Source organism: Lissotriton helveticus, chromosome 5_1 (assembly GCF_964261635.1).
Source record: "Lissotriton helveticus chromosome 5_1, aLisHel1.1, whole genome shotgun sequence".
Classification (NCBI taxonomy): domain Eukaryota; kingdom Metazoa; phylum Chordata; class Amphibia; order Caudata; family Salamandridae; genus Lissotriton; species Lissotriton helveticus.
The window spans coordinates 1,449,244,836-1,449,271,873 of NC_136065.1; the positions used below are offsets into that span (position 1 = coordinate 1,449,244,836).

The 27,038-nt window shown below is 44.7% G+C and overlaps 1 protein-coding gene across 1 annotated transcript in view; it reads right to left on the reverse strand.

Annotated features, from left to right (window-relative positions):
* Window positions 1-13,980: 13,980 nt before the first annotated feature.
* LOC144755474 (cytochrome P450 2G1-like) overlaps window positions 13,981-27,038 on the reverse strand; it is a 662,651-nt gene continuing 649,593 nt past the window's right edge. Inside the window, exon 9 of the mRNA XM_078644447.1 lies at window positions 13,981-14,218. Coding sequence (XP_078500573.1) covers window positions 14,037-14,218 — 182 coding nt within the window. The 3' untranslated portion in view covers window positions 13,981-14,036. The remainder of the gene's footprint in view (window positions 14,219-27,038) is intronic.

A 27,038-nucleotide genomic window follows, 5' to 3' on the forward strand; every position in this document is an offset into this window, starting at 1 on the left:
CACTGTCTCTCTACCACTGCCCAAACCCCAGAGTGATCCAGGGAGGGCAAGGTCGCACGATTATGTGGCCAAGTATTTCATACGTATTTGACTTTTATATTACTCCTCTTAAACTCTGCCGATTGTATAAAACACCGGTGCCCATTCTGTTCAACTGAGAGGGCTGAACAAATACATATGTTTATCAACTGCCCTGGAGTGAATGAATTCTGGATGCAGATATCTCAGAAAATACAACTGTCAAGGGTCACACTGACTCCTAAAAAGATTTACTTGGAATTAGAACACAATATTGAGCCTTTTGTGCATTGACAGTTGCTAGGCTGATAGCAAAAAAATGTACATCAGAGATCGCAACCACATATGAGAAACGGTGGAGGGAAACTGCACAAGCATATAAATGTGAGCATCGGATAGCAAAAATGTGTGGTTTAACTATAACATTTCAAAAAACTTTTAGAAAAATTAAATAAGTGAATATGTAATGATACGAATTACTGGCCCACTGTGAAACGAAAATGTATTTTTTATGGCATTCCCCTTGCTAATTAATTCTTCTTTATTCCATGAGTTTTTTTAGTTCAGGACATATGCTCAAAAATACAAAGAATAGTAAAACTGTCCTTCAAAATAATAAAAGCAACCTTGACACCAAATGTCTTTCAATGGAAAATCTCTCTCAGTCTCAAAGACATGGAGCACCTAAACAATACTAATATAGGGAAATTCAATGTAAACAACAATTAACCGTGCATAGATCTGATATTAGAGAGTGCCAAGACAGCAATGAGACTGGGCAAGCCATGATCCCCCCCCCCCCGGGCGTTGTAATTTAGTGCAAAGGTTAACCCCTACATCCATTAAACCATCAGTCATCTCAGTCGTGTCTAAGTGTGAATTTATGACCTGCCCACTTACTTTTATTTCTTTATTTTATTTTTATTTTTAAAGTTTTCTATAGCGCGAACAATACCCAGGATACAGAGTGCTTTACGAAGAAGCTGAGTAATTGTAGGAACATTTTGCACAAACAGAGCAGACAGAGGATAAAAAATATTTTTAACAAGATATGGCAGGTAGCAGAAGCCAACAAAAAGACGATTTGTTCAGTATGAACAAGTTCGAGTATGCGTAAGTCATAGGGACGACGGTGTCATTAAGGGGAGTGAAGGGAAAAGTTTGAAGTCGTAGACAGGTTCAGTTCCTTGCAAGTCAGTGAGAACTGGTGTGGAAGTGAGGTCCCATATGGTGAGGAATGTGTGGAATTAGAGGAGGAATTTGCTCATGAGGATTGATTTTGCTTCTCTTTTAAATAGTACTGTAGAAGAATTTTTTTGATGTGCAGCGGTAGTGGGTTCCATATTCTTGGTGCTGCTCCGGAGAATGCTCTGTCAGACATTTTTTTCTTGCTGAAATGAGAGGGTTTCAGGAGTACATTGTCGGAGCTCCTAGAGTGTCTGTTTCCTCCAGATAAAGTAAATTTGTGGGATAGGTACTGTGGGTTATTGTGGAGTAGGGCTTTATGAGTGATGCAAGACATCTTTAGGTGGATTTTGGCTTCATATGGTAGCCAGTTGAGTGCCTTCAGGTGTGGCCATATGTGATCAAATTTCCTAGATCCTGTTAGGAGTCTTGCTGCTGCATTGAGACAGTCTTTTAAAGGGGCTGTTGAGATTTTGGGAAGGCCCGAAAGGGTAGCACATCCGTACTATAACTTCGAGATGACTAAGATTTGCACTGCCGTTTTGAGGTCATGGTTCTGGATGAATGGTTTCATTTTTCTGAGATAGCTAAGGTGAAAGCTGTCATTTTTAGTCAACAAGTTGAAGTGTGTTTGCATGTTAAGGTTCTTATCCGTCCTGAGCTCCACAAAAGCGGTCGCTCCCCACGCTGCTCCCAGCCCAGTACCTGATCTGGTATCGTAGCGCTGCTCGCACTGCTATTGCTGAACTCAATTTGATCAAAGCTGCTCTCTGACCTCGAAGCATTGTCGAATTGCTCGCACTGCTATTGCTGAATTTGATTTTATCGTAGCGCTGTGCCGCTAAACTGCGCATTGATTATTTATTGTTGTACATTGCTGCCTTTGCCTGCTTGCCGATATGTGCCTGATTGTGCCGTTTCCACTGCCCATTTCATTGCCATTAGCATTACCTGTGCCCCAATCTCGTCCTGCTTGCCTTTTGGCTTGCTGCCATTTTATTGTTGTTGTGGTGACCCCCAGACCGGCTCTCCACCCCGCTCCCGCCTCCCAGCTGCTCCTCCCTCGCCCCCCCCTCCACCATCCACATATGACAGATGCTTTTGCGTGCAGCGTTCACGCGCAGCGGTCGCGCCTCATGCGCGCCGAAGGCGTGCCAAAGGTAAGCCCGTCTACGCCCGTCCGTGCCTGGACCGCGCCCAGCGCCAGACCCCCTGCTCCCCGCAAATCCCATCCCACCCGCATTACCTACGCCGCCGCTACCCTCTCTGCCCTTAACCCCGGCCATCCACCAAACTGCTACCAAGCCGCCCCAGGACACACCCATGGACCCTTCACCTGCCACTCCTGCAAGTTCGACTGCATCAGGACCCACACCAAATCCACAAACTCCAAACTGAGCTCCGACACCAACCACCTAAAGTGCTTCCTGCTCAACACCCGCTCTGTCCACAGACACTCCATCGAACTCTGGAACCTACTCGACACTACATCGCCGGACGTCGCCTTCCTTACAGAAACATGGATGAACGCCTCATCAGCCCCCGACATCGCCATAGCCATCCCGGACACCTACAAGATCATCCGAAAAGATCGCACCAACCAAACAGGAGGAGGTATCGCCATCGTCCATAAGAACACCATCCGCATCACGACCATTTCTGACGATAACCTCGCCATCGCCGAACACCTTCACTTCCAGATCCACACCGACCCCAAAACCACACTCAGAGGCACCCTCATCTACAGACCCCAAGGACCCCGCACACAATTCAGCGAAGACATCACTGATTTCATCAGCCCACACGCCCTCCCACCCGAGAACTACATTCTACTGGGAGACCTCAATTTTCACCTGGAAAAGAAAAACGACAACAACACCACCACCCTCCTGGAAAACCTGGCCAATCTCGGACTCAAACAACTCATTGACACCCCCACCCATTTTGCCAGACACACGCTTGACCCTATCATCACCTCCAGCAAGCACATCTCCTTCGATCACACCACAGCTCTCCATTGGACGGACCACAGCTGCGTCCACTTCAACTACAAAAAGTCCACGACCCACAACCCCCCACAACCCATTCCCAGAAGAAATTGTAACAAAATCACCACCGACCAGCTCTTCACATCGCTTCACCAAAACACCCCTGCCAATTCATCGGACCCAATCCAAGCAGCCGCCAACCTTACACAGTGGATCACCCACAGCGCCGACGAACTAGCACCCTTGAATAACCATCTAATCAAGCAAGGTAGCAAAAAAGCCCCCTGGTTCAACGATGACCTTAAAAAATCCAAGAAGCTCTGTCGTACTCTCGAGAAAACGTGGAGAAAAAACCCAACCACTGACAACCTAGCCACCTTCAAGAACGCCACCCGCAAACACCATCAACTGATCCGATCCACCAAGAAATCAGCATTCAAGGATAGACTTGACAACAATACCCATAACAGCAAGGAGCTATTCAACATCGTCAAAGAATTCACTAACCCCTCCGCCGGCACTAACAACATCACTCCCTCCGAAGACCTCTGCGACTCTCTAGCCTCGTTCTTCCACAACAAAATCGCCGAAATACATAACAGCTTTGAAAACCAGTCAGTAGACCAGTCCACTCCACCCACCTCCGAACCAAAACTGCACCCTAACAACCTTTGCGCCTGGAACCCAATCATCACCGAATACACCATCCGCCTGATGAACTCCATCCACTCAGGATCACCAACCGACCCATGTCCCCACCACATTTTCAACAAAGCAGACTCTATCATCGCACCCCATCTCCGAGACGTCATCAACTGCTCCCTCAACTCCGCTACCGTCCCGGAAAGTTGGAAACATGCCGAACTGAGCGCCCTCCTGAAGAAACCCACAGCAGACCCCACTGAACTTAAGAACTACCGCCCCATTTCGCTCCTACCATTCCCTGCCAAAGTCATTGAGAAAGCAGTCAACAGTCAACTCGCTGCCTTCCTCGAATCCAACAAATCCCTCGACCCTCACAGTCCGGCTTCCGAGCCAAACACAGCACCGAAACTGCCCTCATCGCTGCAACAGACGACATCCGAACACTACTGGACAACGGAGAAACAGTCGCTCTCATCCTACTTGACCTCTCCGCAGCCTTCGACACAGTCTGTCACAGCACCCTCATACAACGCCTCAGCAACGTCGGAATACAAGGAAAAGCATTGGACTGGATCATCTCGTTCCTCACCGGAAGAACACAGAGAGTCCGCCTCCCCCCTTTCAAATCAGAGGCCACCGAAGTCATCTGCGGCGTACCACAACGATCATCACTCAGTCCCACCCTCTTCAACGTATACATGAGCCCCCTCGCCTCCATCGTACGCCAACACAACCTCAACATCATATCCTACGCAGATGACACCCAGCTGATCCTCTCCCTCACCAAAGACCCAAACACCGCCAAAACCAACTTACACGAAGGAATGAAAGAAGTAGCCGAATGGATGAAGAACAGCCGTTTAAAAATAAACTCGGACAAAACAGAAGTCCTCATCCTAGGGCCATCCCCCTCTGCCTGGGACGACTCTTGGTGGCCTCCGGCCCTCGGAACCGCACCCATACCTACGGACCATGCACGTAACCTGGGCTTCATCCTGGACTCCTCCCTCTCGATGACCAGATAAGTCAACGCCGTCTCATCATCTTGCTTCAACATCCTACGAATGCTCAAAAAAATGTTCCGCTGGATCCCCACCGAAACAAGAAAGACGGTCACCCACGCACTGGTCACAAGCCGACTGGATTACGGAAATACCCTCTATGCCGGAACCACAGCCAAACTACAGAAAATGTAAATGTAAATGTATGTAAATGTATAGGCATTTATATAGCGCACTACTTACCCGTAGGGTCCCAAGGCGCTTCGACCGCTGCGAAACCCTTCCTGGCTTCCCTGAGAGATGGTCCCTTAATGGGTATCTCCAGGGTGAGACCAGGCATCCCCGGCGGTCTGGTGGGGCCGTTAGTGAAGATGAGGCAAGCTAATGCCCAGAGTTGCCGAGTGTGATCGCTGATCAGAGTGGGCACCGAGGCGAGAGAATTATCGAGTCCGCTGACCCTGGTCCAGAAACCTGCCGCGCCGGGAATCGAACCCTGGTCCCGGGCCGTCCTCTGCTCTCGGGTCTGCCGCCTCTAACCAGTGAGCCACAAAACTCCAACGCATCCAAAACGCCTCAGCCAGACTCATTTTGGACATCCCTCGGCAAGCTCACATCTCAAGCCACCTGAAAGACCTCCATTGGCTCCCTGTCAACAAGAGAATAACGTTCCGTCTCCTCACCCACGCACACAAAGCCCTCTACGACCTAGGACTCGAATGCCTCAACACGCGTCTATCCTTCTACACCCCCTCCCGACAACTACGATCGTCCAATCAAGCCCTCGCCGCAATTCCGCGCATCCACAGATACACCATGGGAGGAAGATCCTTCTCCTACTTAGCGGCCAAAACCTGGAATTCTCTCCCCACCCACCTCCCCCTTACACAGAACCACCTCTCCTTCAGAAAGCAACTAAAAACTTGTATATTCGATAAATAAACACACCTCCCTCCCCCAAGCGCCTTGAGACCCTCTGGGTGAGTAGTGCGCTATACAAATTTTGGAACTTGAACTTGAACTTGAACTTAATTCCAAGTGATTTGGTGGAGTCCACCAGAGTCGGCGTGCAATTCAGAGCAGTGATCATCTTTGTCCATTCTTTTTATCTCCAGAGAGTTTTTAGGGAGGAGATTAAAAGCCATTCAGTTTTTTGCAAGTTTAGCTTGAGGAAGTTGGTCGAGAGCTTGATTCATCATCTTTATCTCTTCCGAAGAGAAGATCTTGATGTAAAGTTGAGTGTTTTCCGCGTATTTGTGGTATGAAATATTCGCCTGCTGTAGTAGTTTGGTACGTGGTTCGACATAGAGGTTGAATAGCATAGGGGATAGGGTTGAGCCTTGTGGTACTCGTAGTAGGTTGGGTGAAGAGAGGGAAAGATTTTTGTCCACCATGAACAATTGCGTTCTGTTTTCCAGAAAAGATTTGAACCATTGAAGGACTGTGCCCGATAAACCCATCCTGATTTCCAGTCTTCTGAGAATTTCGACGTGATTGACCATGTCGAAGGCTGATGAGAGGTCGAGCAGGACTAGTAGGCAGATTTCATTACGGTCAAGAGCGAAGAGGGCGTTGTCTACTATATGTAGAATGACTGTTTCTGTGTTGCAGCAGGGTCTGAAAACCGATTGGCAGTCATTCAGTAGTTTGAAATTCGTGATGTGCTAGTTCAGTCGTTGCTGAATACATTTTTCCAAGACCTTGGTTATTATGGGAATGTTGGTTATAGGTCAGAAATTTTTCGGGTCGGAGGAGTTTGCTGTTTTTTTTAGGATAGGGCTGACTTGACCAATTTTTATATATTCTGGGATCTGACCTTGAGCTAGTGAGGCATTGATAATTATGGTCCAGAGAGGGGAGATGATATGGTAGATGTGGGATAGGCATTTTGAGAGGACAGGGTCATTGAAGTGGCTTTTGGGTTTGATAGTTGCTAATGTTTTAGTTATGTCACTAAGATCGTAAAGTTTGAAGGTAGACCAGTGAGAGTTATTTTTGGGCAAAGGTAGAATGAGTTGTTTAGGATTTTCAGCTTGTGTATTCTTTGGGTTGGCTGAGTTATTTGCTGATGTCCTTAAATCGAGTTTGAGGTTGTTGGATTTTGCTGTGAAGAATGAGGAACATTCTTCATTACTAAGCAGTGATTTCGCAAACACAGAAACTGTACAAGCTGCTGCTAACCTGTTAGCTGCAGTTTCCCGGCAAAAAGGTCCTTTATAAAGATTGCCACTTCTGTTAGCGATAATGACATGCAAGGGAGGCGTTCCCGTGCAAAAATGGCCCCTAACCCCACTTAGCAATATTTACAAGAGTATTCCAAAATTAACTGCCTCTAATTGCAGTTAGAGGCAGTTTATTAGACCAGAAAATAGGGGGTCTTAAAAATTGAGATAACCCTTGGTGCCTAATTTCAGCAGGTTTTGTTGTTGGAAGCAAGCAATTTTGCTGCGCTGCCCTGCGACAAAAATACAGGGCAGGACTGCGCACCATCAATAAGATAGTGTGCATTCCTGGGCCTCACTCATGAAAAGTGTCGCAGCGCTGCGACAAGACAGCGTTGCATCACTTTTCACTACCCCTTTCTTGCAACACCACAGATGCGCTGTATTTACTGGACAGCACTCCATGGCACAAGTAATGAGAGATACATCGGGAATCCTGATGTATCAGTCTGTGCTAAAGTCACCCATTTCTGCAGTCGGTCACAACCATGACGCAACTCCACCAATGCATGGGGCCAGCCTATCCCTGTGGCATTGTGTCACCCTTATGCCTGCCATCATGCAGGCATAAGGTACTGACGCAGTGCCGTTATTGAAGGGGGGGCCAGGTGTTGGAACAGTTAGAGATCCATCGGTGGCGGTTGCGTGCTGCGGTGTCTTCGTCTGTAAGTGTTGCCGGAGTGGTGGTGCTGAAGGAGTTGATGAGACGTACTTCTGTGGCCTTGATCCAGCTGCGAGGGGGCGATGATGGCTGTTGTGTACGGAGGGCATGGTAAAGCTGTGATGTGTACAATGATGGTCGGTCCAGGAGAGTCCGTGGTGTGGCTATAGTTAAAGGTCCTGATGGCAGAGGAGACGTGCTCGACCGTGTGTCCTGCTATGTGGCTTGCTGTGGTGACTAGCTGCTTGAGTCTGATGTTGGGGAGCTACCCCAGGAGGGGGTAGTGTTTTGGTCACTGGGGTAGTCCAGGTGGAACTTGAATTCGCCAAGTAGGATGTTGTCGGTGGATTAGAGAGCCTGGTGTGCAATGAGGTCTACAAAGGTATCGGAGAATGGGTGTCCATGGCCCGGGGAGCATGCAGATGATGCTACCGCAGAGGATGGGGTTGGGGTTGGTGCGGATCTTGAAGTTGAGGTGTTCCATGGTCAGTGTTGGGTCATTAGAGTGCGTGGTCAGTGAGAGTGTGCTTCTGTAGGTGATGGAAATGCCTCCTCCAGGACAGTCGAGGTTGTCCTTGCGGGTGATTTAGTAACCGTCAGTGATGGCGATGGCGATGTCCGGTTCGGAGCAGATGTTGGTTCTGGCAGGCGATGTGGCGTCCAGGGATCAAGGCGAGGTGGGTGCTGGCACCGTAAAGGGGGAGTGTCCGAGTGGAAGGGTCCTTGATCCTGAGCACGGTCCAAGGGCAGGCAGACGCAGGCGAACGGCCTATGGCTTGCCTTTGGTGCGGGAGACATCCGTTACAATGCAGGCATTACATCGTAATGCCTTTAGAACACAAATCCAACAACGCAGGATCCTTTACATCACATTCCATTACAACACAAATGTGAGGTCAGTAATGGGGTATTTTTTATTTTTAGGGTGGGAATGGTTTTCGGGTATTGGAGATGAAATGTGGGGTGTATTATGGGGTAAGATTTGAAACTTGGGTTGTGTTTTGGGGTCAATCATGAACATTGGGGTGTGCATTTGGGTCAAATATGAAATTTGGGGTGTGCATTTGTGTCAAATATGATTTTTGGGGTGTTGTTTGGGGGCTCAAATATGAACTTTAGGGTTTGCTTTGGGGTGCAAGGTTCAGTTTCATGGTTGCACCCACTGAAGTGAGAATAGTAATGTTTACATCTTCACAATCCTACACCTTCCCTACTGTTGCTATATGCCTAGTATTAGTATGCATTGTAATGGAATGCGATATAATGGTATGCGTCGTAGCTCCATATATACCTTTGGCACACCATTGGTAAGCCCGCTGCGCATGGCCGCACAGCGGCTGCTATTGAGAAGTGCTGAGGAGGGGGACTGGACAGCTAGGATGTGGAAAACGTCAGAAAGAACACTATAAGGGGCATGGACGCGGGGGGGTGTGTGTGTGTGTGAACAGGTGTTGTAAATGTTTAAATGAGAGAAATCTTACCTCGAGGCCGGGTCCTGTGTCTTCGTTGCTCCTGCTCTCCTAAGTCTGCTTCCAGGAACAGGAAGTAGGGAGCCAGGCTCCCTCCCCTAAACCAATCACAATGCTGCAATGTGGCTTTAGGATTGGTCCTTGGCGCAGGGACGAGGCGTTCAGCCAGGGGCTGGAGGTGTGGGCATGTTCTCCATGCAGCCTGCATTTCAAACAGGACAGTGCGCATGTGCAGCATGAGCGAGCCGATCAAACAGTCACTGCACACTTGAGTGGGCATGCCACTTCTCCCCTGCTCTGATCTGTGAGTGGAGCAGCCCTACCCACTCCCCCGCCCACAAAGGAAACATGGCACGATAACATCAGGAAGTTATCATCATGTGATGATTGTTCCTCTTGCACTTCTTGGAAGCAGTGGGGCAAAGCTCTTTCGCCATAGCGGATGAGCCGACGCTGGGACTGCGTCATCTACTGGTGCTAGGCCTGGGTGACTCGACCCCTGGGCTCCTCTGCTACGTATCTCACCTTCTCCTTTCCTGGACTTTAACACTGTGGCACAATCCGCTAAACTCTCTCCAAACTCTCATCCAGCACGAGCCTCAGCCAGGTGGGATTTCACAAGCGTGGGTACAGCAGCCGCCGTCAAGTCTGCTGGTGAACCTCCCAATACAGTTGATGCAGCAGGGCCCCTTAAGGCGTGAACTTGTAGCGCTCCCGCAAAGCAAGTTTGGCGCAGCTCAGGGTCCTCACTCTCCACAGCGTCCGGCCACCACAACCTTGTCCGGCCTGTGATGCAGAGGTGCCGCCCACCATTGGTAATTCTCTCTGTGCACCCCGGTGTAGTAGTGGATCGTAGTATGCGATGCAGACCTCCCTGAGTTGGTGCGCAGGAGCGCCTCTACCATTCACAGCTCCAAGGGGTACAAGACGGTCTTCTCACACAGGTCAGCAATGTGTCTTCATGCAACCGGCCAGACTTCACCACCAGGTATGGGCGATTGCCGCGCCTAAATGTCTACCACCACAGCTCATCGACTCCACAGCTCCTCCGCATCCCACTCCAGGCTCCAGACGCAGGTCCAACGAGGCATCCAGGCTTCAGACGCAGGTCCAGCAAGGCTTACAGGCTCCAGATGCAGGTCCAGTGAGGCATCCAGGCTCCAGATGCAGGTCCAGCGAGCTATTTAGGCTCCAGACGCAGGTCCAGGGAGGCATCCAGGCTCCAGATGCAGGTCCAGTGAGGCATTCAGGCTCCAGACGCAAGTCCAGTGAGGCATCCAGGCTCCAGATGCCAGTCCAGCGAGGCATTCAGGCTCCGGACACAGGTCCAGTGACACATCCAGGCTCCAGGCACAGGTCCAGCGACGCATCCAGGCTCTCATCCTGGTCATCTTGAATGTTGGGTGGCTTGTTGGGGGTTGTTGATGTGTGCTGCCCTTGGCCCTGGCTGCTCATTCTGCATTTTATTTTGTTGTGCCTATTTTCTATTAGAGGTCGACTGATAGGCTATTTTTTCCATTAGAGGAAAAAAAAAATCATAATGGGCTGACTAACGTGCGTTTTTTTTGCCGCTAATGGGCCTTTCATTGGTTTTCGCCCGCAAACACTGGAATTCCTATCGCCATCACGCTAATGTTAGCTGCAGTTTTCGCCGCTGATCCCTGAAGCTATGGCCATGTGGCGATGTCTTTTACACACGTTGCTAACAAGACGATAGTTTTCAGCGGTACACAGCGGTAAGAAAACTGCTGCTAACTAAAGTTAGTTGTAGTTTTCGCCAGTCTATGTTCATATGCCCCACTGTGCCACTGTTTAAGCAGAGGAGCATCTCAATGAGTTCTCGAAGGTCACCCCATGTCTGAATTCTAAAACAGCTGAATTCCAACACCTCCCTGAAGAGGATGAAATCCTGTTCTTCACCAAGGCTGCCTGCTTGATGACACACGCTCACAGGTGAATGAGGAGTCAGACCAGTCTAAGGTATTCTGTCAGACCCTATGCTTTAGAGGATTCGCAGCACTAGGTAGGAGTGCAATTATATGTATACATATAATCTAATACAAAGGCACGATGGTTGAACAATAAATTCCGTTCACCATTCTTGAAAAATGCTGGTAATTGTTTTGCTCCATTCTATTAATCAGTGCAGCACACACATTTTATACAGGAGTACAATTGCTTCAATAAATGTTTGAAATGCCAGTTTGTGTACTTCTTGTGTCTCCCTTTGGGCATACCTGAGTTACTAACAAAAGGATAGAATGTTTCCACGATATCCTTAACCCCTTCGCTGCGGGGGTAATTCCCCCGCTGTGCTGGGGAGGAGGGGGCGCGCACAGCGCCCCCATGCTCATGACGAGCTCAGCTCGTCATGAGCCATGGCGCTCCTGTGCTCATGACGAGCTGAGCTCGTCACAGGTGCACCGGCTCCCGTGGAATGCTCAGCACAGCAGGGGAATTCTCCCCGCACCTGAGCGTTCTACAGGCCTTGACGAGCTTAGCTCGTCATGAGCACCGGAGCGCCGTGGCTCATGACAAGCTCAGCTCGTCATGAGCATGGGAGGGGTTAAGGGAATTAGAGTTGTCGTGTTCGGAGGTTGCCGACACCATCCGGTGCCCTTTTAGTTCAGGGGCCTAGATGGCTCACTGTGAGGCCAGGATTTAAGGCAACATATTCTAATGGTATGCACTGACTCACAGTCTTTCTGAGAAAGTAAGAACTGTACGATACAGCTACATACCTATCACTCATTGACTATATGTTTGCCTTTGATCCAGTGCAGTGTTCTGGTGCCTTTTAGTTATGTCTGCTCTATATAAATACTACCTACATACCTCTTAGTGCTGCAGTATGCCACCAACAAATGCTTTTTGGAGGAAATGGTGGTTCATTGGTTTGTAACTTTGAAAAATAAACCTGCCTTCATCTTAAAGTCAGTTTGCATTGAATCTTTCAACACCAAATCCAGCGTTCCTCCTTCTTAGGTTGATTAATTGAGTATCAATAAATTGGGGAAGAATAATGGCTGTACATTTTGCTTGCTATTTTATTAATGATCTCCACGAAGTTTGATTTTGTTTGATTTAGATGCACCATTTGACACTTTGTCACACTCCTTTCTTTCTACACTTTCTGTTATAGGAGTTGTGGCGTGGAGGTACATTAGTGTTTCTGGTATATATCAGACTGCACTTTTCTATGCCTTGGGAAGGTACATCTTCGTCTATAAGGTTCATCTTTGTTTATAATTTTCGTTCCATATTTCTATCATTTGAATCCAAAGCTCAGTATGAAGTAATTTACTCTCAAGTTTCTTTTTATTTTCATTCCTTTCTGTTGTCTCCATAACTGATTTACAGTTTGTCTCTCTTATAAAACAATGGGTGGCTAAAAGAATTCTTAAACTCACCCCTTCGAAAACAGAGGTTTAGTGTTCCTACTTCAGATACTGTACCTTCTTCTCTGACCTTCTAATGTATTCTGCTCCATTTTATTTATATTTATACTGTAGGTTGTGTGAGCTTCATCTCACTGCATCACTAATCCACGTTGACCATATTTCCTAAGTAATCAAGGTTTTTTAGGTGCACTTCTATAACAACGCAGTGATTTGTTCTTCAGTTCCATCCTGCCTATTCAAGGGTTGCTCACGGTTGGGTTTCCTCGTTTAAAATCACCGTTCTCTCTATGTATAGTCAACAAAGGGCCATATTATCAAGAAAAGGCGATACATTATTGCTGCTTTTATTGGCAGGAAACTGCCGATAAAGCGGCGATAATGGACTTGATTATAGGCCCTTGTAAATTCCCATAGAAGCCCAGGTTAACACCAGAACCTGGGCTTCTATGGGAATTCACAAGGGCCTATTATCAAGCCCATTATCGCCGCTTTATCGGCAGTTTCCTGCCGATGAATGCGGCGATAATGTATCGCCCTTTCTTGATAATATGGCCCATAGTTATTTATAACTCCATCACAGCTTACTCTAAATCATTTGTACGCCTGTTGTTTGTTTAGCGTACACTGCACACGTTTCTACATACTTCAATATTAATAGTGGGAATTTCTCTAATTTATAGTTGGGTGCTTATTGAGGCTTTTTTATTACGCCGCCCAAAAATCTACATTTTGCAACTCAGGGGGGCATATTATCAACACAGGCGATAAAATTATCGCTGCTTTTATCGGCAGAAAACTGCCGCTAAAGCCGCGTTTGCGGCAGAAAACTGCCGCTAAAGCCGCTTTTGCGGCAGTTTTCTGCCGATAAAAGCAGCGATAATTTTATCGCCTGTGTTGATAATATGCCCCAGTGTCCTTTGATGTCGCCTCGAACAACTTATTTCTTTAATCTTCTGACCTCTACATTTGAGAATGAGCTGATACTGGACATTCAGCTGTCACCGTGTTTAGCTTTGTTTTAGACAATAATCAGCTCCAATCACCAATGATGTATAAGCATCACGAATCTTTATATTTGTATTTCTCAATTATTTTAAGTGTGTGTATGATTTTCCTTTGTTTACAGCATCTTGTATGAAAGTGACATATTACATTTATGTTAGTGAAATAATATAATAAGTCATAAACATAATTTTCTTTAACATGATTGCCCCACAGAATGAGTTTTTTAAAAATAACTGCTATGAAGAATATTAATTAAACCTCTGATATGCAAGTAGTTATTATTCAAGAATAACTGAATCAGTAAATAAAGAGTACCCTAAATACACTGGACATAAACATGTAGTAATACATTGTTTTATAGGATAGTTGGTGTCGGAATTTCTTAGGAGTCTAAATGCTCTTCCTCTGGTCCTCCGTCTTGAGGTTCAGCCGCCGCCACCTTCCCTAGCGGAGAATTGCTAGAACCTTATAATTTACTGGGATGCCTATCAAACCACTCAGCCTTGGCTTGATGTCAATTTCTTTCGGATCACAAGAAAACGTAAGTTTGAAGTTCTGAAGGACCGAGGTGATGTATATGAACAGTTCGTTCCTGGCCATCCCTTCTCCAATACAAATTCGTTTCCCTGTAGTGAGAAAAGCAAGAAGAAAATTAAAGCTGTAGTCCATTGTAGCAAACATTAATTATACATTTTAAGAGCCATTCACTGGCACACATGAGGTAACTGTATTGTACATAAGCATGTTAAGTATGACCGCACAATATGTCTATGTAAAAAGTTAAACAGCGCAACTATAACCCCAGAGAGTGACTGTCCGGCCGCTGTGTATATTTACAAATGAGAGCAATCAGCCACATTTTTAAGGATTCACAAGATTGCAGATGACCAGATAGAGCTCGAATAGAGACCAGTTTAAGATTCGAGTGCTTAGCTGCTTGAGAGGAAAACAACCAGGGGCGGCTGCAACTCTAAAAATTGGTGCGGCATGGCGCGCTGTAAAACTCACCGATATTATTTAATATTTATTTATTTATGTTCTTGTATAGCGCCTGAATAGACCCCCGAAGGGGTATCTCCGCGCTTTTGCCTGTTGAGGGAACATTGATTATGCAGATTCGTGCTCGAGAGTGACTGAGTGGGAGATGTGTGTTTTAACTACTAGTAAAAAGATAGGTTTTGAGGGTTTTTCGGAAGGAAAGGTGGTTGGTGATATGTTTTAGTGTCTGAGGGAGAGAGTTCCAGAGAACAGGTCCAGTGTGTGCTAGGGCACGGCCTCCCTGCCTAGATTTTTTAATTCTGGGTACCTGTAATAGCTGGAGGTTGCTAGAACGTAATGAGCGCCCAGGGACATAGGGTTGGAAGGCTTTTGTTAGGTATTTAGGCCCCGTACCTGTCAGACATTTGTGGATGGAGCAAAGGATTTTAAATTTAGTGCGTTGCCGCACTGGAAGCCAGTGTAGTTCAGCTAGTAGAGGGCGGGAGGGAGTTCTGGGTGGAGCATTTAGGACTAGCCTTGCCGCCGTGTTTTGGACTACTTGCAGTTTGTTAAATTGGCCTTCGTTAGCTGATAAAAGAAGGCCATTGCAGTAGTCAATCTGCTGATGACTAATGCCTGGACTAAGGTCTTTCTATGTCTGTCTGGTAGGTATGGAAACACCCTTCTCAACAGTCCAATGGCCCTGAAACATGTACCGGCAACTTGGTTGACGTGATCTTTAAATGTAAGGGCTTGGTCGAATAGCACTCCCAAGTTTTTCACGGTCTGTTTCGGGATGGGAACGGGTCCCTGTTCTAGGGGCCACCACTCATCAGACCACAGTTTCACCGCCTCCCCGAACAGTAGTACTTCTGTTTTGCCAACATTACATTGAAGGCAGTTCTTGGCCATCGACTCTGATACTGCCCTCATTCCATCTGCAAAAGAGTTTTTTTAGAGCAGGTGTAAAGGTTTTAAAAGGGAACTGAAGTTGGGTGTCGTCGGCGTATGACACCGGGGTGAACCCAAAGGACCTCACTAAGTCGGCCTTTGTATTATTATTATATTAAGTATTGCCTTTCTCCTCTCGACAGCAAGTAGGAAAGGAATGTGGTTAACTTACTGCATGCAAATCCAACCAATTCTGGAGCTGCTCTCATGCTGTTAACAGCTTCAGGATTGTTGGAGCAGACTAACCCGGCGCTCATGTTGAGGCTGAGGGCCTTTACTACATTATTTTCAGTGAATTTCTGTTTTTGTTGGCACTATAATACAACCAACTTGATAACACCCACAGCATCCGCCATTCCTGAGACACTGTATTATTATTATTATTGTTTTGAGTTTTGTATAGCGGTATCTAGACCCAAATTATAAGAGTGCTTTACCTGTTATGTGACAACATTTACAAGAGGTACATGAGAGGATTCATAAGAGTCATAGGTGAACGTTTCAGCAATAAGTGGTTATAAGGTCACACAAGTATAGCAAAAGGACACATTGAGAAATGGCATTTGGGACAGACTGGCAACTCAGTTTAGGACCTGAGGGTTACAGGAACATGATAATCCATTTCCATCTGTTCATGTAAGATTTCATAGTAACAGCTCTCTTTTAAATTAAGTGAAGCAGTTTCTTCCAGAAAGTGGTTCCAGAACTACTATTCAAACCATTGTATGTTCAGATTGGGATGTTGGAACACCCTACTCCATGGCCTCCTAGATGCCATGCTTGCACTCCTTAGGGGCATTGGTAGACAGTGTGCACATTCCTATACTGGGGATCTTATCAATGGCTAAAGTCCAACCACAAAACTTGGAGGATGGGGGGAGTTGCTCAAGAACCCTCCGCTAGATTCTCTACCAGAAACAGCACTACGGCAGGTAAGGTACTCGTTCTGATAGAAACTTCAAGCTGCACATTCCACAGCTTTTGATTAGATAGCAAACCAATACCTATTCGGCGGTGGGTCTGTGGATTGATTTAAAGGAAAAAGTTGTGCAGGACGAGGGGCAAAATGCCCCTCTCAGTGAATTTGACCATCCAGGCAATAGTTCTTTGTGAAGGAATGGAAGGATGCCCACGTAGCTGCCTGGCAAATGTCTAGGACAGGGACTTTGCATGTCAATGAAGTAGTAGTAGCTTTGGTCCTGGTGGAATGATCACGCAGTACTTTGAAATGTGAGATCTCTGCCCTTTATCTGTTGTTAACCTTTCCAAAGCAGCAATCAGGCCCTGCTCTGAAACGTCTTCAGCTTTATCAATAGAAACCTCAGTCCCTTCCTTCACCCTACCATATACCAACCAAACAAATAATCAACTTTCAAATATTTACCAAATAGAAGTGCTTAGGAAGAAAGTATTCACACTCTCTTTCTAATAAAGTTAATGTGATTGCTAAATGTATCGGTTGTAATATTTCTCCCATGGTTTCTTCTTTTCCAATGTTCCCCTTCCTTTACCTCACCCTGGTACCTACGCTGTTTCCAACTGTCAAGCTGAAGATTCTATGTGAGCTCACTGACACAGTTGACTGGAAATGTGATGGTGTGATATGATATATTAAAGCTGCCTTTTACTCTACGCCTTTTGGTTTCATTCTTCATAACACTGGCAACAAGCATGGGATTACCTGTGTTCCCATTCAGGGAGGACCTCGCTTGGCAGTTTTTGTTGGACTGTTCAAATTGGAGCATGGTCAAGAGTGATTTGCATATTATTATTATTATTTATTATTATGCGTTCTTATATAGCGCTCGATTACCCGTAGGCATCTCGGCGCTTGCCTTGGGAACCCGTCCTGGCTTTTTTCCCTGTGAGATACCCATACTGGGCATCCCCAAGGTGGAAGCCAGGCATCCCGCTGCGGGGGGGCCGTAGTGGAGATTAAGCAAGCTAATGCCCAGAGCTGCAGAGTGTGAACCTGTGATTTGAGTAGGCACCGAAACGAGAATTATCGAGTCCGTGGATATTTGGGCTTAAGACCCTGCCGCGTCGGGAATTGAACCCTGGTCCCGGGTCTGACCTCTGCTTCAGGGTCTGCCTCCTCTAACCAGTGAGCCACACTTCTCCACAGCCACAGCCATAGCCTGGTGCGAACTGAAGTAGTATGGTGTGCAAAATAATGATGGATTGGGATGCGAGCATCCCGAGTAATTAACAGTGGCTGAGATTAATTCAAGCATTCCATCCATCACTTTTTTGTATACTTGAGATGTCTTTAGGGCACAAATCTCACATGTTGAAATGACATTTCAGACATCCTGGTTAAGGGCTTGCCACCAAAAGTTTCTTTTGCCTAGGTCTTCAGTTACTCATTAGCCACCATGTCCAGAAAATTAGCGCATCATGGCACAGATGTAATATATATTTTTGTGATTGTCTAGTGGGAATGAACAGCTTCCCTTGAACAAAAATGAAACAGTTTATATTTTTATCTGAGAATGGTGATGCGGTTGTCTCAGTTTTTGTAGATTGATGCAACTTGTCTCCAAACAAATTAATTTGAGAAATATTGAAGTCTTGGTAGTGACAAAGGCCCTGGAAGCAATAATCTGTTCCATTGTTTTTTTTTTTTTCTTTTCGTCCTCATTTGCCTTGCCCTCAATATAGGAGATACCAGCCACCTAGCGAGTCCTTCACTTTGGAGCCAGGCCAAAGTGCTTTTCGTGCCCTCTTTCCTGTGCCAGGACTCAAGTTGTTTTGAGGGTGGCAGAGAAATCCCAAAAAACTTGAGGAGTTTGAGCTGACTCCATCTAGGTATATTTCAACCTGTAGGACCAATATCGTATCGAGGCTAGACCCAGTCATGGAGTGTTTACGGCATAATCATAGGACCCGGGGGAAAAAAACCCCCCAAAAAAACCCGGAGTCTAGCTCCACTCGGACAACAAATCCCAAAATGCCAGGTTGCGTTTACTGCATGATCTGTTGAGGTCTGCTTTGGATGTTTCATATAGAGATGTGAGCCATCCAGAGTGTAAAGGGGCTGTTTTCTCTATCCAATGCAAGCAGATTTGCCTTCTTGCCAACAAAATGGCGTAGAAGAGAGATGACCTTGCTTTACCAGTAATGTTGTCTTCCAACCCAAAGATAATAAGTGGTAGTGTTATTGAGAGTGATGTATTCAGGATGGAGTTTAGAGTGGCCTTCGCTTCTTCCCAAAACCGACTTATTTCAGGACAGTCCATAAACATATGGACGTCAGATGCTCCCATAAGATTACATTTGTTACATTTTTTGTCAGGGAGAAATTTGGAAAGTTTAAGTGGCGTAATGTATGCACGGTGCACTGAGAAGAGATGATTTCTTCTTAACCATCATGGTTTTACAATATTATGTAGAAGAGCAAAAGATTTTAACCACATCTCCTCACAGTGAAGGCCAGTTGCCATCCCCCATAGCTGATCTGGAAGGGTAAAGTCTCCATCAATTTCTTCAAGGATCTGCCACTACCATGAGGCTACCTCCTTTCCTCCCCCTGGTTTTTCCACTAGCTGTTGTTCCAAAAAGCTTGCTTTCCCAAGATATTTGTCTTTACTGCGCTGGGCTCGCGTCCAACTATTCAGTTGAATATACTTAAATCTGGACAGTCCGGGACCGGTGTGGTCATATAACTCGTCCCAAGTTATTAATGATCCCTCCTTCAGTAGTTGACCCCATCATGAAATCCCGGCTTGTTCTAGTGTGGATGACAAACTATCTCTCATACATGGTGGAAGCCCAGGGGATTCCCAAATTGGGGCAAAATTTGAGTAGTAAGACAGCCCCAGTCTTTTTCTAATAATAAGCCAAGTCTTAGTCCATGATTGTAGTATTTTAAGTTAGATTTTTTTGAAAAATTTCTGGCTTGCGAATTTAAACATAAACCCGTCCACTGGTAGGTTTGCCCCAATTAACATGCCTCTATACATCGACCCATTGTTCCATCTGTTCCATTGTTTTAAAGTTATTTGATTCTGGATAACATCTTGACAATGAGTCGGCCACTAGATTTAAAGAAATAATCCCAAGTGGTCTTGTCCACTATTTTGGCACTCAGCTTGCTGAAGCATTTGGAGATATGTGTGAAATATATATGAACAACCACACAATGTTGAGCTCTAACTAGGAAATGCCTCTATTCTATAAAGGCTGTCTTGATAGCTAAGAGTTTTTTTTCCAAGAGAGAAAAATTCATTTTAGCTGTAAAAGTTTGTTTTATAAAAAAGGCGACAGGGTGTTCTTCACAGCCTTGATTCAGTAATTTTCGAAGGAAAACGTATTTTGATGAGACAAAAGGTGTTCAGAAGAATGATTTGAATGTTGGGGATGTTGTTAAGATTAGGGCGCCTGTTGGATGTCGACCCTGGTCTAAGTTCACTAAAGAGAAAAGGGTTGTTAAGATTTTCAAGAATGCAGTTAAAACTGAGGATGGAAGAATTTGGAATAAAAGTTGTGTTGTGCTCATTAATTCCAATTTCAATTCTGTTAATAATGACTTCAGTTCTACTTCTTTTATCGCTGATTCTTCTCCTAGTTGTTTGGGTTCTTCACCAGATAAAGACAAGAGAAGGAGTCAGAGAGTACACAAAGTTCCGTTGCATATGAGAGACTATGGGCTAGATGTAGGTAATTCTCATTTACCGACTCTAGAATACCGAATTTTACAGATTCAGTATTCTAGATTTGGTAAATGAGATGTAGTTAAAAATTCGGTATTTTTTACCGAACTTGTAGGATTTGGTAATTACCGAATCGGTAATTACCGATTCGGTCATTGTCATTGATTCCTATGGGCCTTGAGGCTCATAGGAATCAATGTCAATTACGGAATCGGTAAATACCGATTCGGTAATAATACCGAATTTGCAAGGGGGACAGGGTGTCACTTTGACACCCTGTTGCACCCTTGAATCTGGCTTGTGTGCCAGATTGTGTGGCACACATACATGCCCTTAGGGCATGTATGTGTGCCACATGGCACAGGTGTACATGCACAGATTTGCATGTACACAGGAATTCGTTATTTACCACCAAATAGTATTTCGTGGTATATAACGAATCGGTAAGGGCCTGTGGCACTGATTACAGTGCCACCTACCTGTAGATTTACCGATTCGGTAAATATACCGATTAAGGTATTTTCCGAATCGGTAAATTTACAGATTCGGTAAATATACCGATTTGTCACATTTTCAGGCCCCTACATCTCCATCTGCAAATACCGGTCGGTAACAGTCGAAATCGGCCGTTACCGACCGGTATTTGCCTTCCTACATCTGGGCCTATGTCACTTAAGTTTTAGTTTCTTTATCAATGCTTATTTTCATATTTTCATATTTTCACTTCTAACTTGTTCTTGTCCTTTTGTATATTGTAAAGAGAGAAGATGAAATACTTATATTTTATACATGGGGCTGGCTCCAGCCATCACATACAATGGATGCTGGCCAGGGTGCTAGCAAAGGCCATAGGGGCTCATAGGTCCCCTGCAGCCCCCAATGAATTCAAGAGATGTGGGTGCCCCTAGGTGGGCAATGAAGCACCCACAAAAACAAAGACTGACTGGCGCCTGCGAGGGGAGAAGGCAGGGGCGGTTCTTATCCTGAGGTTCCCCCTGCATCCCAAACTGATTTTAAAGAGAATTGGGTGCGCTGGTGGACACTAGAGGTGAGACTAACTTATGTAATTTTCTGTAGCATACTCACAAGCAATTACCAAAATATTCTGTGACATTATCTGGAATTACGCAAAAATAGTAGTTCTGCTTTTTGACTGTTTATGCATTTTCCACTAGGAAATATCACTAATTGCAATAGAAAATGAACAGTGAATGAGCGCAGTCACTGGCGCCCATTGAATGCACTTGAGGTAGAATTTCACCCACTTACTCTCAGCATTTAGCATTATTTTCTCAATGCACCCTCAGGTTTAAATGGATGCAAGGACACTCGCTAAATTTACTCTTGCAGTAGGATGTTTCCCATTAAGTTACTCTTAGATACCAGAGCTGGCTAACTGTATTGTTATTGGTAATTCTGCTTCAAAGAGTAACACAGAGTTAGTAAAATTACTTTGATTATTCCAGCGTAATTAAAATTACCTCCCGACCTAGAGGGCACTGAGACATAACCCAAAAAATAAAGTAGCTATCTCCCACCGCCACCCACAATGGGCCCTGCTGAGAAGCCGAAAGGGGTAGCCGGGCCCTAGGGCGCCCCACCTGCAGATCGGAGCACAAAAAAAAGCTGCAGATGTACTTATATACACCCAAAATGAATGAAAAAATATAGAGATGGCATAGAATAATAAATGAGTGAATGGAGCCACTGATTTTTAATTCACTGCTTTGCAAAGCAGTTTCCTATACTGCCCTTAATGGGGTAATTGAAATACTTTTTTCATGCCTGGTATTGCTATATTCTGGGCAGGGAAACAATCAGCATGTTTTAAAGTGGTATGGGAATCTAGATAGTTTATAGTTAGGTGACTTTGCCGGTTGCAACATTACATTTAAAACATTTTTTAAAAACACTGAAATCAACAATTTATGGTTAACTGAAGTAACTATAACTCGAGCCCTCACCATGCACTCTTTATACCCTCACATATTAAATTACCTTGGGCATGTACAATGACAGGATTGATAGCATCACATATGACATCTGAGATTACATCATGTATGACAATACTATGCATGGCGGGTACAAGTTGAATTTCAGTGTTTATTTTTTATTTGAAAATGTAGTGTCGCACCTGGTGTTGTTTCCTAACTAGAAAGTCACTTTATCTTTTGTTTTTCCAAGAGAGTGAGAGAGACAGACAGAGAGAAAGAGTGAGAGAGAGTGTGTGTGTGGGTGTGCATGGGTGAGTGTGTGTGTGGGTGTGCATGGGTGTGTGTGTGTGTGATTGCTGACTGTAATACCATCTTTATGTCTTAGGAAATTCTTGAGAGCTTTCTTTTAGATACTTTTTAAAATAGATAATATACTCAGCATTGGTGTGTTCCTTTTATATTAGAATGAACATATTGATGAAATGCATGAAAACTCAACAGAATGGATACAATCAAGACTAATTTCAATATGCAAATGAGTGCATCACAGATTAAGACAGCAGATTTACATTATGAACACTTGTTTTTAATGTAAATAGGATTGGTAGCAAGAAAAATGGTTTAATGCACTAGCATTTTCTTTAGAGAGGTGTCATCCCCAGCACAAACCTCGCCTGAAGCGTCTTTGCAAAATATCACATTGCAGAAGACTGAACAAAGTATTTCCATCCCTAATTTGCATGGCTGGATTGGCTGTCCCTGGCATCTGACATTTCCCTGGTAGACTAAAAGAGTTGGGGCTGCTTTTCTTCCTGGGGCCACTTTTGTAGCAGTGCCGCAGCTTTAAATCCACTGCATTGTTACTTGTATATCCAGCAGTCTTCAGGCAGCAATAAAAGTGCCTAAAGACTCTGGTGATTAGTGTAACTGCTGAAGAGTGTTTGGAGTTTTGTCTAGTGGCTAATTTGACTCATCTAAGGTAGCGCACAGGGTTCATATTCCTGCTGCAAAGAACATGTACCATGCAGATCACAGAACAGTATTTTATGCGCATAGCTCTGTGGGCTACTGCTTTTGTCACAGAGAGCATTTTGCTACTGTGCATATCATCAATTACTATCCTAATCTAGGTTAGAAAGTTATGCTTTTTTCCAATTCTTTCTTTATCCTAATCTTGCGAAAAAAGAGTTTGTTTGGGTAGAAATAAATTATTATTAGAAAAGTAAACCCTATCCACTGTGTTGCGTTCTGAATTCTGAGTTTGTGTTTCCACAGACTAAGGACTCTTAAAAAATGCCTACCAGTATGGATAACATCTGAATTTTACACCTTCTAGTCCCGCTCTTATCATGTAAAATTTTCTAGGCACTGATCTACACACGTATGATTCATCTTCTCTGTATGTGCGTGGTGTGTAAAATGCTCCATCACCCTGAATGGTATGAAAGGTGCAATGAAACAAATGAAATACATGTGAGAGAGGTGCTATGGAGAGAAGAGAGGCACTGTTGGATGGTGCTAGTGAAGAAATCATTGATGAGCCCCAATAAAGATTGCCATTTCCTGGTGCACTTTAAGGTCATCATTTACTAAGCTTTAAAAATTAATACAATAATGAAAAATGTGTTGTAAAATGCACCATAGTTTTCCAAATTATCTTAGGGGGAGATCTCCGTAAACCACCTTGTGGTAGTCAGGCTCACTTGCTGCGCTCGCTCGCTATGCACTGTATGGGTTCCCATTCTGGTCCTGCTCGTTTGTTCACTCCCCAAATGGGTATTTTACGTCCCGCTCAATTTATGAACAATGCAGATAAAATTGTCATTCAATTGCCCTTTACAATCTGACAGTGGCATATTTTTTGCACCAAAATCTTTGCAGGTTTGCATTGGATGAGGGCTTCCCCTGCATACCAAATGGTCAAAACTTGTGCCATAGTCAGTTTAAGTTAATTTTGCCAGAAATTGCCAGAAATTAACGTGAAGTCATAGAGCCTGAATTAGATTTCAGCGGACGGGTTACTTGGTCACAATGGTGACAGATATCCAATCCACCAAAATATAAATCCTGTAATATCCAATGACTGACTGACTGACTGAAGTGCTTATAAAGCGCACGAATGCCGCGGCGTCTTGGCGCTGTAATACAGAGAAATGCAATGGAGCAGTTAGGTCTGGGTGAAGAGCCAGGTTTTTAAGGCCTTCTTGAAGCTCAGTTTAGATTTTTCATCGCGGGACATGGGGGGTCAGCGAGTTCCATAGTTTTGCCGCTTGATGGGAAAATTATTTAACTCCCCATCGGGCTCTGCTAGTTCTAGGCTGACACACTAGGTCCTGGTTGGCTGACCTCAGATTTCGAGATGGTACGTAACGAGGCAGAAGTTTGATGAAGTCATCAGGTCCCTTTCCATGTAAGGACCTATGTACCAGACAAAGAGCCTTAAATTGAATACGGCTCCTGACCGGGAGCCAATGAAGCTCCCGAATGGCTTTGGACGTGCGGTGACATTTGGGGAGGTTCATCAGAATCCTAGCCGCTGCATTCTGAATTGCCTGCAGTTTGGTTAGTTGTTTCTCTCCTGCTCCCAGGTAGAGTGAGTTACAATAGTCTACCCGGGACATTACAAGGGCTCCCATAACCGTCTTTCTTAACGTGATCGGGATGTAGGGTAAGACTTTTCTGAGCACCTTGATACTGTAGAAGCAGGCCGATGTCACCTGATTAATCTGAGCCTTACATGAGAGATCCTTATCTAGTAGAAAACCAAGGTTCCTGACCTTATCTACAGGGATAGGGCAAGACCCTGCCTCAGGAGGCCACCATAATTCACTCCAGATAGACGGTTTATGACCGAACTCTATAATTTTGGTTTTATCCGTGTTTAATCTGAGAAAGTTGTGGCTCATCCAATTTTTCACCCCAGCGAGGCAGTTCCTGAAATGTTCTGCCGTGGCTTCGATGGATTGAGAAATTGACACTACAATTTGAGTGTCGTCGGCGTAAGACACCAAATGCAGGCCATAAGATCTAATGAAGGCTGCTAAGGGAGTAACATATAAGTTGAATAACATAGGTGAAAGTGCCGAGACCTGCGGGGCACCACCAGGAATGGAGAATTCGGTTGATTGTAAACCATTCCAGAGCACTTGTTGAGTTCGGGTGTCTAAAAAAGAGGTGACAAGGGCCAAAGCAGTACCGGTGAATCCTAAGGTAGTTAATCTTTTTAGCAGGACAGAGTGGTTTACATCGTCGAAGGCCGCTGTAAGGTCTAATAAAATCAGGGCCGTTCGACCACCCTCGTCCATAGTCTTGCGTATTTTTTCCGTGGCCATGATGAGAGCGGATTCTGTGGAATGAAGGGGTCTAAAACCGTGTTGTGATGGATCTAACAACTTCTTTTCATCCACATGTCTCATAATTTCCTGATTCATGGCCTTTTCCAAGATCTTAGCTGGTAGAGGCAGGCAGGATATGGGACGGTAATGCTTATGTTCAGAAGGATCAAGGGTATCCTTCTTGAGAATGGGTCTGAAACAGGCCATCTTCCAACTTTTGGGGAATTCACCTAGATTAATGATCTTATTTAGCAGGGGTGTCAGTACATTTGCGATACTCTCCGGAACCATATGTAATACATAGGGGGGGCAAGGGTCAAGAGGGGAGCCGGATTTCATCTGGATGAGTAGATCGCATACTTGCTTCTTCTCTAGTAGAGGAAAGCTAGAAAAGCAGGAGGTGGTCATTGTGGAATGTCCGACATTATTAATGGTTGTATCTGATATCATAGTGCTGAGCTCATCGTACACTATTTGCACTTTAGTTTGAAAAAAAGTGGCAATACCATTCACAAAGTTCTGATCTGGACTAAAGACTGTGCCTCGGGGGCTTTTTACTAAATGAGCTACAGTTTTGAATAGTTCCCTGGAGGTGTTAGAAGAGTTTTGGATTTTATTCGTAAAATAAGTTGATTTAGCATGGACAATTATTTGTTTATACTCCTGTAGGACTTTTGTGTATTCAAGTTTGTTTTTCTGACTGTAATCTGAGCGCCACATCCGCTCCAATCGTCGACATTTAATTTTAATTGCTTTCACCTCTGCCGTGTACCATTGAGCAGTGGCGGACCGTTTTCTAGGTTTTATATTTTGGTGTAAGGGATATCTGTCACTCTAGTGACAGAGTAACTCGTCCCTCAAAATCTCAATCCGGCCTTGGTTCCACATTCATTATTAAAACATGGATTGACCTGTGTATAGTGCATAACTTTCAAAGGATTCTGTAATTCCATGTTTTTAATGGAAATTGCATGTTAAGAGTTTGTCAAGCAAACTGTTGCAATTGTTGAATCATTTTACAGTTCTTACCAGTCATTGGCCATTTGTTTGATTTGCAACAAAACAATTTTCCAAACTCTAGTGTCAGAAATGCCATTATTGCTAGCTAAAATAATTTTTCTAAATGTATTACTGAATTTAGATTTTGCAATGAATTTCAGCAAATAGCATATAATTATGTGAAAAAAAAATGTACGCTTGGAGGTAATTGTAAGAATCTATTTGTTGGTATGTGGACTCAACCTATGAATTTAGCCCTGAGGTAAAATCACTGGTAGGCAAAAATAAATCATTACTCTTTGTTTATCTAACACGCGTAATCAAAGTTTCACACTATAGAAAATGGTTACAGGTATTAGACATTTGAGGATCAGCTCAGAGTGCAAAACAATTGTGCAAAAATGTTAATACTTTTGGGCAGCTCAGTAGGCTTTTATATAATGGGAACTGCTAGTTTTATTCAAAGTACTGCTGGTGGCAATGTATTTGCTGCCGGAAGTGACTATACCACTAACAGGAACATGACAGAGTGGATTTTACTGGAAGCTGGTATTTCATTCATCTTTATTAGGTTGTATTTACCACAGACTATGAATA